The 14,883-nt window shown below is 42.8% G+C and overlaps 1 protein-coding gene and 2 long non-coding RNA genes across 3 annotated transcripts; all 3 read right to left on the reverse strand.

Moving 5' to 3' along the window:
* Positions 1-489: 489 nt before the first annotated feature.
* LOC311116076 (NACHT, LRR and PYD domains-containing protein 1 homolog) lies at positions 490-7,592 on the reverse strand. The gene is made up of 6 exons (XM_084191212.1): positions 7,332-7,592; positions 6,615-6,749; positions 6,347-6,479; positions 6,215-6,244; positions 3,772-4,054; positions 490-3,139 (listed from the first exon to the last, which is right to left on the reverse strand). Exons 1-6 carry the CDS (start codon positions 7,563-7,565, stop codon positions 3,133-3,135), a joined length of 822 nt encoding a protein of 273 aa, XP_084047338.1. The 5' UTR covers positions 7,566-7,592; the 3' UTR covers positions 490-3,132.
* Positions 7,593-7,898: 306 nt separating this feature from the next.
* Positions 7,899-9,726, reverse strand: LOC311116078. The gene is made up of 4 exons (XR_014611361.1): positions 9,654-9,726; positions 9,000-9,037; positions 8,126-8,190; positions 7,899-7,993 (listed from the first exon to the last, which is right to left on the reverse strand). It is a non-coding gene; the product is annotated as an uncharacterized lncRNA (long non-coding RNA).
* A 1,571-nt stretch (positions 9,727-11,297) lies between these two features.
* Positions 11,298-12,383, reverse strand: LOC311116077. The gene is made up of 3 exons (XR_014611360.1): positions 12,165-12,383; positions 11,659-11,705; positions 11,298-11,522 (listed from the first exon to the last, which is right to left on the reverse strand). It is a non-coding gene; the product is annotated as an uncharacterized lncRNA (long non-coding RNA).
* Between the last annotated feature and the right edge of the window lie 2,500 nt (positions 12,384-14,883).

Consider the following 14,883-nt stretch of genomic DNA (forward strand, 5'->3'; position numbering starts at 1 on the left):
CCTCTTACACTGCCCCCACCACCCAACAGACTCTTACCCTGCCCCCACCACCACCCAATAGACTCTTACCCTGCCCCCACCACCCAACAAACTCTTACCCTGCCCCCACCACCCAACAGACTCTTACCCTGCCCCCACCACCCAACAGACTCTTAACCTGCCCCCACCATCCAGTTGTAAATGTCTACATATTATTATCATCTTTATCTTGTCTCATTCACTTCTCTTGATTTGATTTGATTTATTTTGACCTGCGCTGTTGGAGCCCAGAGCATAAGATTTTGCGTCCCTCTCCATGTGACTAATAAACTCATCTAATCTAATTAACGATGGGATTTTAAAGTGTTTTCTAAAATTGATTATTATAATATTATTATTATTATTAATAGTAGCATCATAAATAATGTTATTTGTATTACTGCTGTTACCATGACAACTGTCTAGTAATCATTACTTTCAATGCTGTTAACAAATGTCAGTGCTATAATATTATTTGTGCTATAAAGGCGGTTGACTTTATTGCTTTTTTCCATATTGTTAAACAACATTCTAAGTCACAATACATTCCTTTTAATTGACATGTACAACATGTATTTGACAGGGATACTGCACATCAATCAACATTTCTGTAAATGTGCCAGATTTAGCTGTAGTCCCTGGGCAGGTAGATACACATAGAAAAATACAACGTTATAAAACATTTAGTAAAACATTGTGTATAGATGGGGGCTGATTGGTCCTTCAGCCTCTCAAGTCATTGGTAAAGGAGAGAGAGGTTGAACAGCTCCTTATATGTCCTTCAGCCACTCTCAAGTCATTGGTAAAGGGGAGAGAGGTTGAACATCTCCTTATATGTCCTTCAGCCACTCTCAAGTCATTGGTAAAGGGGAGAGAGGTTGAACAGCTCCTTATATGTCCTTCAGCCACTCTCAAGTCATTGGTAAAGGGGAGAGAGGTTGAACAGCTCCTTATATGTCCTTCAGCCACTCTCAAGTCATTGGTAAAGGGGAGAGAGGTTGAACAGCTCCTTATATGTCCTTCAGCCACTCTCAAGTCATTGGTAAAGGGGTGAGAGGTTGAACAGCTCCTTATATGTCCTTCAGCCACTCTCAAGTCAATGGTAAAGGGGTGAGAGGTTGAACAGCTCCTTATATGTCCTTCAGCCACTCTCAAGTCATTGGTAAAGGGGAGAGAGGTTGAACAGCTCCTTATATGTCCTTCAGCCACTCTCAAGTCATTGGTAAAGGGGAGAGAGGTTGAACAGCTCCTTATATGTCCTTCAGCCTCTCTCAAGTCATTGGTAAAGGCGTGAGAGGTTGAGCAGCTCCTTATGTCTGTCAATGGTCAATGTGCTCTCACTGAGAAAACTGCTGATAGACTGAGGTGGTTGTGTTGATATCCAGCCCCTCTCATTAACCTCTATCAGGCCAACACTGTACAATATATTCATAAAATACATTTCTGTGGTTTTAAGTTGAATGCCAAATTCTCAGAGCCATTTTCCCGGACACATTCACAGTGAGTATGCAAATACAGTAAGTACATTCCAATAACATCACAATACATGTTTACAATGCGTATATAATACATGCTTACAATGCGTATATAATACATGCTTACAATGCGTATACTGTATACAATGACATTTAAAATCTAAAGTTTAAAATACACAGACATCAGGTAGGTAGGTGTGTTGGTGTGAGAGAGAGACAGAGTTGTATCAACATTTTCTGCTAGATAGGGGTCCAGCTAGGTACCTAGTGGAGGACTAACTGACCCTCCTGCTAGATAGGGGTCCATACCTAGGTACCTAGTGGAGGACTAACTGACCCTCCTGCTAGATAGGGGTCCAGCTAGGTACCTAGTGGAGGACTAACTGACCCTCCTGCTAGATAGGGGTCCAGCTAGGTACCTAGTGGAGGACTAACTGACCCTCCTGCTAGACGATCCACACCTCCAGGAGGCTGCAGAAGGAGAGAGGCTGTGTGGCTGGATCTTTGGTTAGTTTATTGCTATTATAGTGGTCATGTTTGATTGACATTTTCTGTACATTTTCGGGAGCCTGAATTAAAGCAACAGACAACAAGACCATGTTGAACCACCCTGCCTGTCTATTCTGCCTGGTCTCCCCACACCCAGGGGTTGGCTACAACTTTAGATCTGAAGCTGTGTACAAAGACAGAGAGTCCATCTTCCCAAGAAGGTTTATCATCCTGGAACATGACTCAGTTCCTTTTCTCAACACCATGTCGATGATGTCACGTGCCTTCTCTGCCCTCTCAGGTATCCCCTTTAGTGAGGCCATTTCCTCCCTTCCTTCCTTCAGACAGAGTGAGTTGCAATCCCATAAAGGATCTAAGGAAGGTCAAGATGTCAACGTGGTGGTGTGTCTTTGTCTAGCCAGCTTCATGCTGTAGCACTGGCTTGACGAGGTGAAGAAGTGTCTTTGTCTAGCCAGCTTCATTCCGTAGCACTGGCTTCACGAGGTGAAGAAGTGTCTTTGTCTAGCCAGCTTCATGCTGTAGCACTGGCTTGACGAGGTGAAGAAGTGTCTTTGTCTAGCCAGCTTCATTCCGTAGCACTGGCTTCACGAGGTGAAGAAGTGTCTTTGTCTAGCCAGCTTCATGCTGTAGCACTGGCTTGACGAGGTGAAGAAGTGTCTTTGTCTAGCCAGCTTCATGCTGTAGCACTGGGTTGACGAGGTGAAGAAGTGTCTTTGTCTAGCCAGCTTCATGCTGTAGCACTGGCTTGACGAGGTGAAGAAGTGTCTTTGACTAGCCAGCTTCATGCTGTAGCACTGGCTTGACGAGGTGAAGATGTGTCTTTGTCTAGCCAGCTTCATGCTGTAGCACTGGCTTGACGAGGTGAAGAAGTGTCTTTGACTAGCCAGCTTCATGCTGTAGCACTGGCTTGACGAGGTGAAGAAGTGTCTTTGACTAGCCAGCTTCATGCTGTAGCACTGGCTTGACGAGGTGAAGAAGTGTCTTTGTCTAGCCAGCTTCATGCTGTAGCACTGGCTTGACGAGGTGAAGAAGTGTCTTTGACTAGCCAGCTTCATGCTGTAGCATATTCAGATTAGGTGAAGAAGTGTCTTAGTCCACAGACTAGGAGACAGGCCTCAGCGTCTTCAGATTAGGTTCTATAAGAAAGAGGATGGAGGAGAAGGGAAGAGAGAGATCAGAAAGTATGGAGGAGAAGGGAAGAGAGAGATCAGAAAGTATGGAGGAGAAGGGAAGAGAGAGATCAGAAAGTATGGAGGAGAAGGGAAGAGAGAGATCAGAAAGTATGGAGGAGAAGGGAAGAGAGAGGTCAGAAAGTATGGAGGAGAAGGGAAGAGAGAGATCAGAAAGTACGGAGGAGAAGGGAAGAGAGAGATCAGAAAGTATGGAGGAGAAGGGAAGAGAGAGATCAGAAAGTACGGAGGAGAAGGGAAGAGAGAGATCAGAAAGTATGGAGGAGAAGGGAAGAGAGAGACCAGAAAGTATGGAGGAGAAGGGAAGAGAGAGATCAGAAAGTATGGAGGAGAAGGGAAGAGAGAGATCAGAAAGTATGGAGGAGAAGGAGGAGTTCCACCTGAGATAATGATGTGATGATGGTCCTATGATGTAACTACAATAAGATAACAGTCATTTATTACAGACAGAAACACAAAAACATGCTTCCATTCTGGAAAAACAGTTCCTCTTTGATCTATGGTAGCTGTGTTTTTATTTGACCTATATTTAAATCATTACACATATTCAAGGGAGGGAGCAATGAAAACTGTCTTACCTAGATTCACTCAAGTCCTTAACAAGATGGTTTTCATGTTCAACGAGAGCTTTGAGACAAGCTCCCGTCACTTCTGGTCCTTTGGGGATGACTGCTTTCAGTAGTTTTCTCATTCGGTCCTGTTCAGTTGTTTCAGCTGTTATTCTGGAGTGCTCTTCTTCACCAATCATGTTCTTTGACCACAGATCATCTGCTATTGGCATTGAGTTTTTGGTTCGCTGAATTAGTTTAGCCCAGTGTTTCTTCAGAAACTCCTCAGCAGGAATGTCAGGGACTGTTAATGCTGAAGGGGGGGTCAATTAAATTAATATGGCTTTAGGGTTAACAGCAGCTGTTTCTACATCTTCCAGTCTCTCCAGTTATCATTCCTCTGATAGTCATTTCTTGTATAGAGCCGACTCCAGGGTTGTGGTCAATTCCAATTAAAGTCAGTCAATTTAAAATAAATTATTAGGTTTATTGAGAAGTCATTGAAAATTGATGCCCTTATTAAATGTTTTATCAACAATCTACTCAGAATCCTCTAATGTCAAAGTGGGCCTGTCCCCCATACATTCAACATCTGGAAGGTCCCTCAGTCAAGTATTGCATTTCAAGCACAGATTCAACTATATACAAAGACCAGGGATCTTTTAGAAAGCCTCATAAAAGAAGGACAGTGATTGGTAGATGGGTAACAATAACACATCAGACATTTATTATCTCTTTAAGCATGGTCAAGTTAATAATTATCCTGTGGGTGATGTATTAAACCACCCAGACACATCAAAGATACAGTCGTCCTTCTGAACTGAGCTGCAGGACTGGAAGGAAACTGCTTAGTGATGTCACCATGAGTTCATTGGTGATTTTAAAACAGCTACAGAGTTCAATGTCTGTGACGGGAGAAAACTGAGGATGGATCAACAACATTGTAGTGACTCCACAATGATGACTTAAAATAACACAAATATACAGAATAAAAATATTCCAAAACATGCATCTTATATGCAACAAGGTACTAAAGTAATACTGCAAAAGGAAACGGCAAAGGAATCCATTTTTGGCCTAAATGCAAAGCCTCATGTTTGGGGCAAATCCAACACAACACATCACTGAGTAACTGCCTCCTTATTTTCAACCATGGTGGTGACTGCATCATGTTATGGGTATGCTTGACATCGGCAAATACTGAGGAGTTTTTCAGGATAAAAAGAAATGGGATGGAGCTAAGCACAGACTAAATCCTCGAGGAAAACCTGCTTCAGTCTACTTTTCACCAGACACTGGGAGAGGAATTCACCTTTCAGCAGGACAATAACCTACAACACAAGGCCACATCTACACTGGAGTTGCTTAACAAGAAGACAGTGAATGTTCCTGAGTGGCCAACTTACAGTTTTGACTTAAATCTGCTTGAAAATCTATGGCAAGACTTGGAAACTGCAGTCTAGCCACGATCCCCAACATCTTGACAGAGCTTGAAGAATTATGAAAAGAATAATGGGCTAATATTGTACAATCCAGGTGTGGAAAGCTCTTCGAGACTTAGCCAACAAGACTCCCAGCTGTAATGGCTGCCAAGGTGTTTCTAACATGTATTGACTCAGGGAGCTATTTCATTTCTATCAATCTAAATATATATATAGATAAATATTCTTACACTTTGACATTAGAGTATTTTGTGTTGATTGTTGACATAAAATGACAATTAAATCCCCTTGAATCCCGCTTTGTAACACAATAAAATGTGATGCAGATACTTTTGCAAGGCACTGGGTTTCTGTCTGAATGTTCTGTAGCATTACACACCAATGAACATGACTCATGAAGGTCTTCATCACCCCACTGAACATGACTCATCAAGACCTTCATCACCCCACTGAACATGACTCATGAAGACCTTCATCACCCCACTGAACATGACTCATGAAGGTCTTCATCACCCCACTGAACATGACTCATGAAGGTCTTCATCACCCCACTGAACATGACTCATGAAGACCTTCATCACCCCACTGAACATGACTCATGAAGACCTTCATCACCCCACTGAACATGACTCATGAAGACCTTCATCACCCCACTGAACATGACTCATGAAGGTCTTCATCACCCCACTGAACATGACTCATGAAGACCTTCATCACCCCACTGAACATGACTCATGAAGACCTTCATCACCCCACTGAACATGACTCATGAAGACCTTCATCACCCCACTGAACATGACTCATGAAGACCTTCATCACCCCACTGAACATGACTCATGAAGACCTTCATCACCCCACTGAACATGACTCATGAAGACCTTCATCACCCCACTGAACATGACTCATGAAGGTCTTCATCACCCCACTGAACATGACACATGAAGGTCTTCATCAGTGTACTTCATCACAACTTGAAGAGACGTTCGCTCTATAACCCGTTTTATAAACCTCGTCCACAAAAACAAACGTACCTATTGGATGAGAGTCTTTGCTGTATTCATCTAAAAGACAAACAAGAGAAAACATCATAAAAACATTTTAATAGCATCTGTAAGAAAATGACATTTATGATTGACATACTGTTCATGTATAGTATTTCTTACCTTTTGATACCACTGATTTCCATACTGTCCTCTCATCATCCCCGATTAACTCCATCTCAATGTCAACCCCTGTGTTTCTCATAACCATCTTACAACAGCTTGGTGTGGTGTCTGCAGGTAACAGCTGAATCTTCTGTAGAAGGTCATATGGTGCAACGATTGAGACAACAGACAGAGAGAGAGAGAGAGAGAGAAAGAAATAGAATGATATTCCAGTTATGAATATATAATATGACAGATTCATGTCCTCAGCCTGCTAAAACTACACCTCTGGATAGATGGAGGAGGAATGGGGATTCTTGACTGCAAACCAACTGTTCAGCTTTAAGGACCCGTTTGGACTTGACAGGACCAATTCTGAATATCCTTGGGACACCTGATGTTTCTCCCGGTCCCGAACAGCCTACAAAATGAGCAGTGTAGTAGTCAGTCTGAACAATGTAGTCTAATAATTCACACAACATGCAGCTCACTGAGCAATCCTTTTTTATCAAGCCCAAAAAATGTGTACACTATTTTTTATATATTTTACCAGGGAATTGACTGAGAAGAGAGTCTCTTTTACAGCAACGATATCGGGAAGTGTTACAGGGGAAAGGGGATGAATGAGCCAATTGGAAGCTGGGGATGATTAGGTGGCCATGATGGTATGAGGGCCAGATAGTGAATTTAGCCAGGACACCGGGGTTAACACCCCTACTCTTATGATAAGTGCCATGGGATCTTTAGTGACCACAGAGAGTCAGGAAACATGTTTAACGTCCCATGCGAAAGACAGCACCTTACACGGGGCAATGTCCCCTTCACTGCCCCGGGGCATTGGGTTCTCCTTCGAACAGAGAGAAGAGTGCCGTCTACTGGCTCTTCAAATGAATGAGACAGAAATAGATTTTGTAACTTTGTAATCTATAGATTTTCAACCAACTATCAGCTTTCCTTTAGTAAGTTTCAACATACTGTTGTCACTTCAATGATGGTGCCTCACCTCTTTCTGACTGGAGTTTCTGAGGAGCATGTACAGCCGTGAAATTACTGTTGCCTTTTTTACTGCCATATAGAGGACCACGTCACAGTGGACATCTACGTTCCAAAAAAAGATATAGCTCAGTATAACAGCGATAGCTGAAAACTTGGGATGGAGAATTTTGGCATGGAATCTGGTGACCTCATGCACTTCCTCAACAGACACTCCATGTTCCTCTACATGAAGAATCTTCATCTCATTCCTCAGGGAAGGGTTGGTCCCTGAACAACACAATAAAAAGGAGACAGAAAGACAAATATTGTATTATTCATCCAACTAAAACACAAAGAATATGCGGTACCAGATCACAGTAAACTCAAACTCCCAGAATATTAATTTATTCATTCAGGAAGTGAAACTCAGTTACATGGAAATGTCTTTCTGAATATTATGTCTATATGGTTTTACCTAAACAGACAAAGTGTGGCAGATGAACTTCCTCCAGTTCACCTAACTCCATAGTGATGTCCAGCAATGGACCACCTTGTCCGTACTGCATGTCTTTCAGAAGTTGACTGTGGGGTTCCCAGTTCCTGAAGTGATACTTCAGAATGACATCTCTCTCACACACCCAGCGGAGCCCAGACACTGTGCACTCATAACGCCCTTTGGGTGTCCTGTGCCTGAGGGCAACAACAAGATATGGTAGAGAGGGTCAATCGTCAAATGGAGAGGTTGGATTAGAAGCCTATTCCCAAAGGTAATGGGGAAATACACTAGCAAGTGGAATGAAATGTTAAAAGTCGTTATTTTACCTGAACATTGTCACTCCCTGGACAGTGGAAGTCAAGGGTTCAATCTGAAGCCAGTGTGTGGAGTCCTGAACAAGGACAAGCATGTCAGTTATACATATGGGGCCAGTTTCCTGGACACAGATTGAGTCTAGTGCTGGACTTAAAGCATGATCAATGGAAGTTTCAATAGAAAGTTCTTTAAGGGCCAGGACTATGCTTAATCTGTGTCCGGGAAACTGGCCCATTAACCAAAGTAACTAATCTAATGTATTTATTCAATGTTACATGGAATGCTGGTGATTGATACAATTAAACTGTCTAATGACAAAATATGACAGAAGTTAAAATCCTGCATTCCTACAAGCAGAACACAGGACTGTCTATATCCCAGTATGAATGGTTGGTCAGTACACACCTGGCTTTCAGACTGTGTTTATATTACTAAAGCAGAACACAGGACTGTCTATATCCCAGTATGAATGGTTGGTCAGTACACACCTGGCTTTCAGACTGTGTTTATATTACTAAAGCAGAACACAGGACTGTCTATATCCCAGTATTAATGGTTGGTCAGTACACACCTGGCTTTCAGACTGTGTTTATATTACTAAAGCAGAACACAGGACTGTCTATATCCCAGTATGAATGGTTGGTCAGTACACACCTGGCTTTCAGACTGTGTTTATATTACTAAAGCAGAACACAGGACTGTCTATATCCCAGTATGAATGGTTGGTCAGTACACACCTGGCTTTCAGACTGTGTTTATATTACTAAAGCAGAACACAGGACTGTCTATATCCCAGTATGAATGGTTGGTCAGTACACACCTGGCTTTCAGACTGTGCCTGACTCCTGAAGGTATGTAAAAGTGAGAATTGACATTATGACTTACCTCAACATGTTCACAAGTCTTACAGCTCTGAGGAATCCCTGAAGTCAAAAGTAGTTGTTATTTAAAATGGACAATCTCATGTAATAATGAATTAATAAATATTAAACAGACTTGTAATAAAAATGAATGTAAGTGAGCAACAGTCTCAGAATGTACACTCATTATCATCCCATAATCTGACATTAGTGTTATATTAATGAATGTTTGTGGAAGCAGGAAACAACATGGTTCTGGTCCATGTTTTGGAGATGTTGGGGGCCTGATTTCTGGTAGATCCCAGGATGAGAGCTTAAAGGTAGAGTCAGCTAAATGATGTTGTACGAGCAGCACCGCAGATATTGTGATGAGCAAGATGCCTGACTTCTCTCTCACACAGTCTCTGCCCAGGTGCACGGGTTCTCTTCACTCTCTTACAGCGTGGTAGCCACGGGACCAAAACAGAGGAGTTTAGCATCGCGCTCCAACGCCCTTAGTTGTTGTAGAAATTGACCCACTATGCTGTTTACTTTGTGCATCTACATCATATTGCTGACTCTACCTTTAAGTTTGTTTTGACCAAATAGATCATGATTGTGTTCCTTGCCTGGGACTCAAGTATAATGAACGCTTTAAAAGTATTTTGATTGAAAAACAATTAAATCAGTTAACACTCACATTTCTCAGGTCCAGGCTTGATACAACACTCTCCATCATGGTCTCTGCTGTTGGGAAAGCAGATGGATAGACTGTGATTAAACTAAAAACAACTTATAAAGGCTTTATATAGCATACATACAGTCTTCATAAGCAATACAAAGGGTGTATAAAGGGTGACAGAACAGCTCCCTATGTAGGGTGCATTGCCAAATGTGACATAACACTATGTCAACTTCCATGAAGTCAATACTGATGGTGACAATACAGGTGACATTGCTTATCTTGATGAAAGCCCCTAGAGACGTGAAGTCACCAGGTATCATTTTAACAGGTTCTGATGCCCTCTTGTGGTTAGAGTGAAACTGACACTACAGTGAGACATAGGAGAGGAAACATCTGTACATCCAACAGAACACATTAAAACACACCACCACTACTAATCTAACTGTCTGTAGGTCCAACAGAACACATTAAAACACACCACTACTACTAATCTAACTGTCTGTAGGTCCAACAGAACACATTAAAACACACCACTACTACTAATCTAACTGTCTGTAGGTCCAACAGAACACATTAAAACACACCACTACTACTAATCTAACTGTCTGTAGGTCCAACAGAACACATTAAAACACACCACTACTACTAATCTAACTGTCTGTAGGTCCAACAGAACACATTAAAACAAACCACTACTACTAATCTAACTGTCTGTAGGTCCAACAGAACACATTAAAACACACCACTACTACTAATCTAACTCTCTGAAGGTCCAACAGAACACATTAAAACACACCACTACTACTAATCTAACTGTCTGTAGGTCCAACAGAACACATTAAAACACACCCCTACTACTAATCTAACTGTCTGTAGGTCCAACAGAACACATTAAAACACACCACTACTAATCTAACTGTCTGTAGGTCCAACAGAACACATTAAAACACACCACTACTACTAATCTGTCTGTAGGTCCAACAGAACACATTAAAACACACCACTACTACTAATCTAACTCTCTGTAGGTCCAACAGAACACATTAAAACACACCACCACTACTAATCTAACTGTCTGTAGGTCCAACAGAGCACATTAAAACACACCACTACTACTAATCTAACTGTCTGTAGGTCCAACAGAACACATTACAAACACACCACCACTACTAATCTAACTGTCTGTAGGTCCAACAGAACACATTAAAACACACCACTACTACTAATCTAACTGTCTGTAGGTCCAACAGAACACATTAAAACACACCACTACTACTAATCTAATTGTAGGAATGATTCCAGAGGAAAACACATGATGAAACATTGCTATGACTCACCTTTGAATGTGTTGGTCATCTATCTGACACAGGGTCACTGAGGAGGAGGAGTAAACCCCAACCCCAGGATAGAGGGGTTCAGTGAATGTGGTGTGTTCTGTGTAATGGTGTGTCAGTGTACCAGAGGAGGACACACTATAGAAGGACAAAGTACCAGCTGGCCAGTCCAGATACACTCCAACTCTGTTAGAAACAGGACCAGAGATGGATCTGCCGACTCCAGCATGGTAAAAGTTATATCCACTGTCAGAGTAGAATAAACTCCAGGACTTCCCGTTGAGTCCAATCCAACTGTCCATCACTCCCTTCCTCTGCATTCCTTTGTACACCACACCAATGACAGCCCCGTCACCACCCCTCTCCACCTCCCAGTAATAACGAGATCCAGATAAGCCTTCTCTGCAGAGAACTTGGGGAAGATGGTTAAATCTGTCTGGATGGTCTTCATAATGCTGCTTCTCCTCCACCCGTGTCACCTTCCTGTTCCCCTCAGACAGTATCAGCTTTGGGTTTGCTGTATTTGGGTCCAGGGTGAGATGACAGGCATCTGTAGACAAAAGGAGAGTTTAATCAAACCACATCTTCATATAAAATGTTGTTTTGTAGGTAGAGAACAAGTATTGATTAGTTACTATGTTACTGTAGTTCTGAATATGTAGTTAATTAGGATTGAAGAGACTCACATTTCCTCAGCCCTGATTTCAGCCTGAACTCTCCACCATGATCCACACTGTAGGAGAAACAGGTTATTGACTGACAAAGACCAAATAAAGCAGTCAACATTTAAACCATATTGTTGTGTTCTGGTGCACTATCCAAGTTCATTACTAGAGACATACAGGTATTCTACCCTACCTACTGCATAGAGAACAGAGTACAATTCATTACTAGATACATACAGGTATTCTATCCTACCTAATGCATACAGAACAGAGTACAATTCATTACTAGAGACATACAGGTATTCTAACCTACCTACTACATACAGAACAGAGTACAATTCCAACAGGATATCAGAGATGCAGAAGAAGAGTATTCATGTGGTGATGATGTATGCTGTGTTGGAGTGCTAAGCCTGCTGGGTAAACGTCCCCTGTATTCTACCATCATGTCCTCATGTTACTGAACCTACTACACTACATAGGACACAACCACTGCTCACACTATTAGGACATCTATTCTGACTTACTTCAGCTTCATCAGTTTATCTGTGGGATCCACCAGAGCAGCTGAAAGCAGTCCCCCTGCAGAGTCTCCTGGGTGATTGTAGCTCAGGTCCAGCTCTTTCAGGTGGGAGGGGTTTGACCTCAGAGCTGAAGACAGAGCAGCACAGCCCTCCTCTGTGACCAGACAGCCAGACAGCCTACAGAGAGACACAACAGCTGTCTAGGTTGGTGGACTGGTGTCAATCATCTTGTAGGACACTCATACATTTGTCCATGACACAAACATTGTGATGAAACATCAGATGTTCAGAGTATTTGTTTTACTAAGCTCAGTACCGACCTGACTGAAAAAGCTGTACATACCCCAGTGTGTGTAGTTTACAGTCTGGATCCTCCAGTCCAGCAGAGGGCAGTGTAACTCAGCTCAGTACCGACCTGACTGAAACAGCTGTACTTACCCCAGTGTGTGTAGTTTACAGTCTGGATCCTCCAGTCCAGCAGAGGGCAGTGTAACTCAGCTCAGTACCGACCTGACTGAAACAGCTGTACATACCCCAGTGTGTGTAGTTTACAGTCTGGATCCTCCAGTCCAGCAGAGGGCAGTGTAACTCAGCTCAGTACCGACCTGACTGAAACAGCTGTACTTACCCCAGTGTGTGTAGTTTACAGTCTGGATCCTCCAGTCCAGCAGACAGCAGTGTAACTCCTGAGTCCTGCAGGTCATTGTCTCTCAGCTCCAGTTGTTTCAGTTGTGAGTTGGGTGAACTCAGGACTGAGGCCAGATCTGAACAGCAACCCTCTGTCAGACCACACTGACCTAGACTAGAGGGCAGAAGAGCACATGATTAACAAATGTCTAAAACATCCACATAATAACTCATACTGAATAAAGTTAACTCACACTAGTGTCTGTATGTTGCAGAGTGGACTGGTTAGTCCAACACAGAGCAGCTCCACTCCTCTGTCTTCCAGGTCATTGTAGCTGAGGTCCAGTTCTCTCAGGGGGGAGTTTGGTGTCTGCAGAGCTGAAGCCAGAGTCTCACAGGATTCATATGTGAGTTCACAGCCAGACAGTCTGGAGAGAGGAAATATAGTGATACACTGTTAAATATGCAAAGCTTTAAGAATAATGAGATGCATTAAGATAATAACAGAAGGACACATGATTAACCAATGTTAAAAACATACTAACTCACTCAAGATATTTACCTTAGTTTTATATATGTTATGTATGTTTCTGGATATGTCCCAAAAATGTTAAAATAATGTTAAAAACATACACATACTAACTATACTGAACAGAAATATAAACCCAACATGTAAAGTGTAGGTCCCACGTTTCATGAGCTGAAATAAAAGATCCCAGATATGTTCCATACGCACAAAAGCTTATTTCTCTCAAATGTTGTGCATAAATTTGTTTAGATCCCTGTTAGTGAGCATTTCTCCTTTGTTAAGATAATCCATTCACCTGACAGGTGTGGTATATCAAGAAGCTGATTAAACAGCATGATCATTACACAGGTGCACCTTGTGCTGGGGACAATAAAAGGCCACTCTGAAATGTGCAGTTTTGTCACACAACACAATGCCACAGATGTCTCAAGTTTTGAGGGAGCGTGCAATTGGCATGATGACTGCAGGAATGTCCACCAGAGCTGTTGCTAGATAATTTTATGTTAATTTCTCTTCCATAAACCGCCTCCAACATCGTTTTAGAGAATTTGGCAGTACATCCTACCGGCCTCACAATCACAGACCACATGTAACCACGCCAGCCCAGGACCTCCACATCCGGCTTCTTCACCTGCAGGATGGTCTGAGACAAGCCACCAGGACAGCTGATTTAACTGTGGGTTTTCACAACCGAATACTTTCTGCACAAACTGTCAGAAACCGTCTCAGGGAAGCTCATCTGCGTGCTCGTCATCCTCACCAGGGTCTTGACCTGACTGCAGTTCGGCGTCATAACCGACTTCTGTGGGCAAATGCTCACCTTCGATGGCCACTGGCACACTGGAGAAGTGTGCTCTTCACGGATGAATCCCGGTTTCAACTGTACCGGGAAGATGGCAGAAAGCGTGTATGGCGTCGTGATGGCATTGTGTGGGCGAGCGGTTTGCTGATGTCAACGTTGTGAACAGAGTGCCCCATGGTGGCGGTGGGGTTATGGTATGGGCCGGCATAAGCTACGGACAATGAACAAAATCACATTTTATCGATGGCAATTTGAATGCACAGAGATACCGTGACGAGATCCTGAGGCCCATTGTCGTACCATTCATCAGCCATCATCACCTCATGTTTCAGCATGATAATGCACGGCCTCGTGTCGCAAGGATCTGTATACAATTCCTGGAAGCTGAAAATGTCCCAGTTCTTCCATGGACTGCATACTCACCAGACATGCATGTTTGGGATGCTCTGGATCGACGTGTACGACAGCGTCTTCCAGTTCCCGGCAGTTTTCAGCAACTTCGCACAGCCATTGAAGAGGAGTGGGACAACATTCCACAGGCCACAATCAACAGCCTGATCAACTCTATGCGAAGGAGATTTGTTGCGCTGCATGAGGCAAATGGTGGTCACACCAGATACGGACTGGTTTTCTGATACACACCCATACTTATTTTTTTTAAGGTATCTGTGACCAACAGATGTTAAGACATTTGAAACCCCACCTCTTTAAGGAATACCTGGGATAGGATAAAGTAATCCTTCTACCCCCCCCCCACCCCACAG

The sequence above is a fragment of the Coregonus lavaretus genome, assembly GCF_964263955.1.
Source record: "Coregonus lavaretus genome assembly, contig: HAP1_SCAFFOLD_891, whole genome shotgun sequence".
In the NCBI taxonomy this organism is placed as follows: Eukaryota; Metazoa; Chordata; class Actinopteri; order Salmoniformes; family Salmonidae; genus Coregonus; species Coregonus lavaretus.

Coding starts and splice junctions, on each gene's coding strand:
- LOC311116076 (XM_084191212.1), bottom strand. CDS start 7,565: ATGAAGATTCTTCATGTAGAGGAACATGGAGTGTCTGTTGAGGAAGTG. Junction 6,245..6,346: donor GAAATCAGTGGTATCAAAAG/GTAAGAAATACT, acceptor TTTGTCTTTTAG/ATGAATACAGCAAAGACTCT. Junction 4,055..6,214: donor CAAAGACTCTCATCCAATAG/GTACGTTTGTTT, acceptor CCCCCCCTTCAG/CATTAACAGTCCCTGACATT.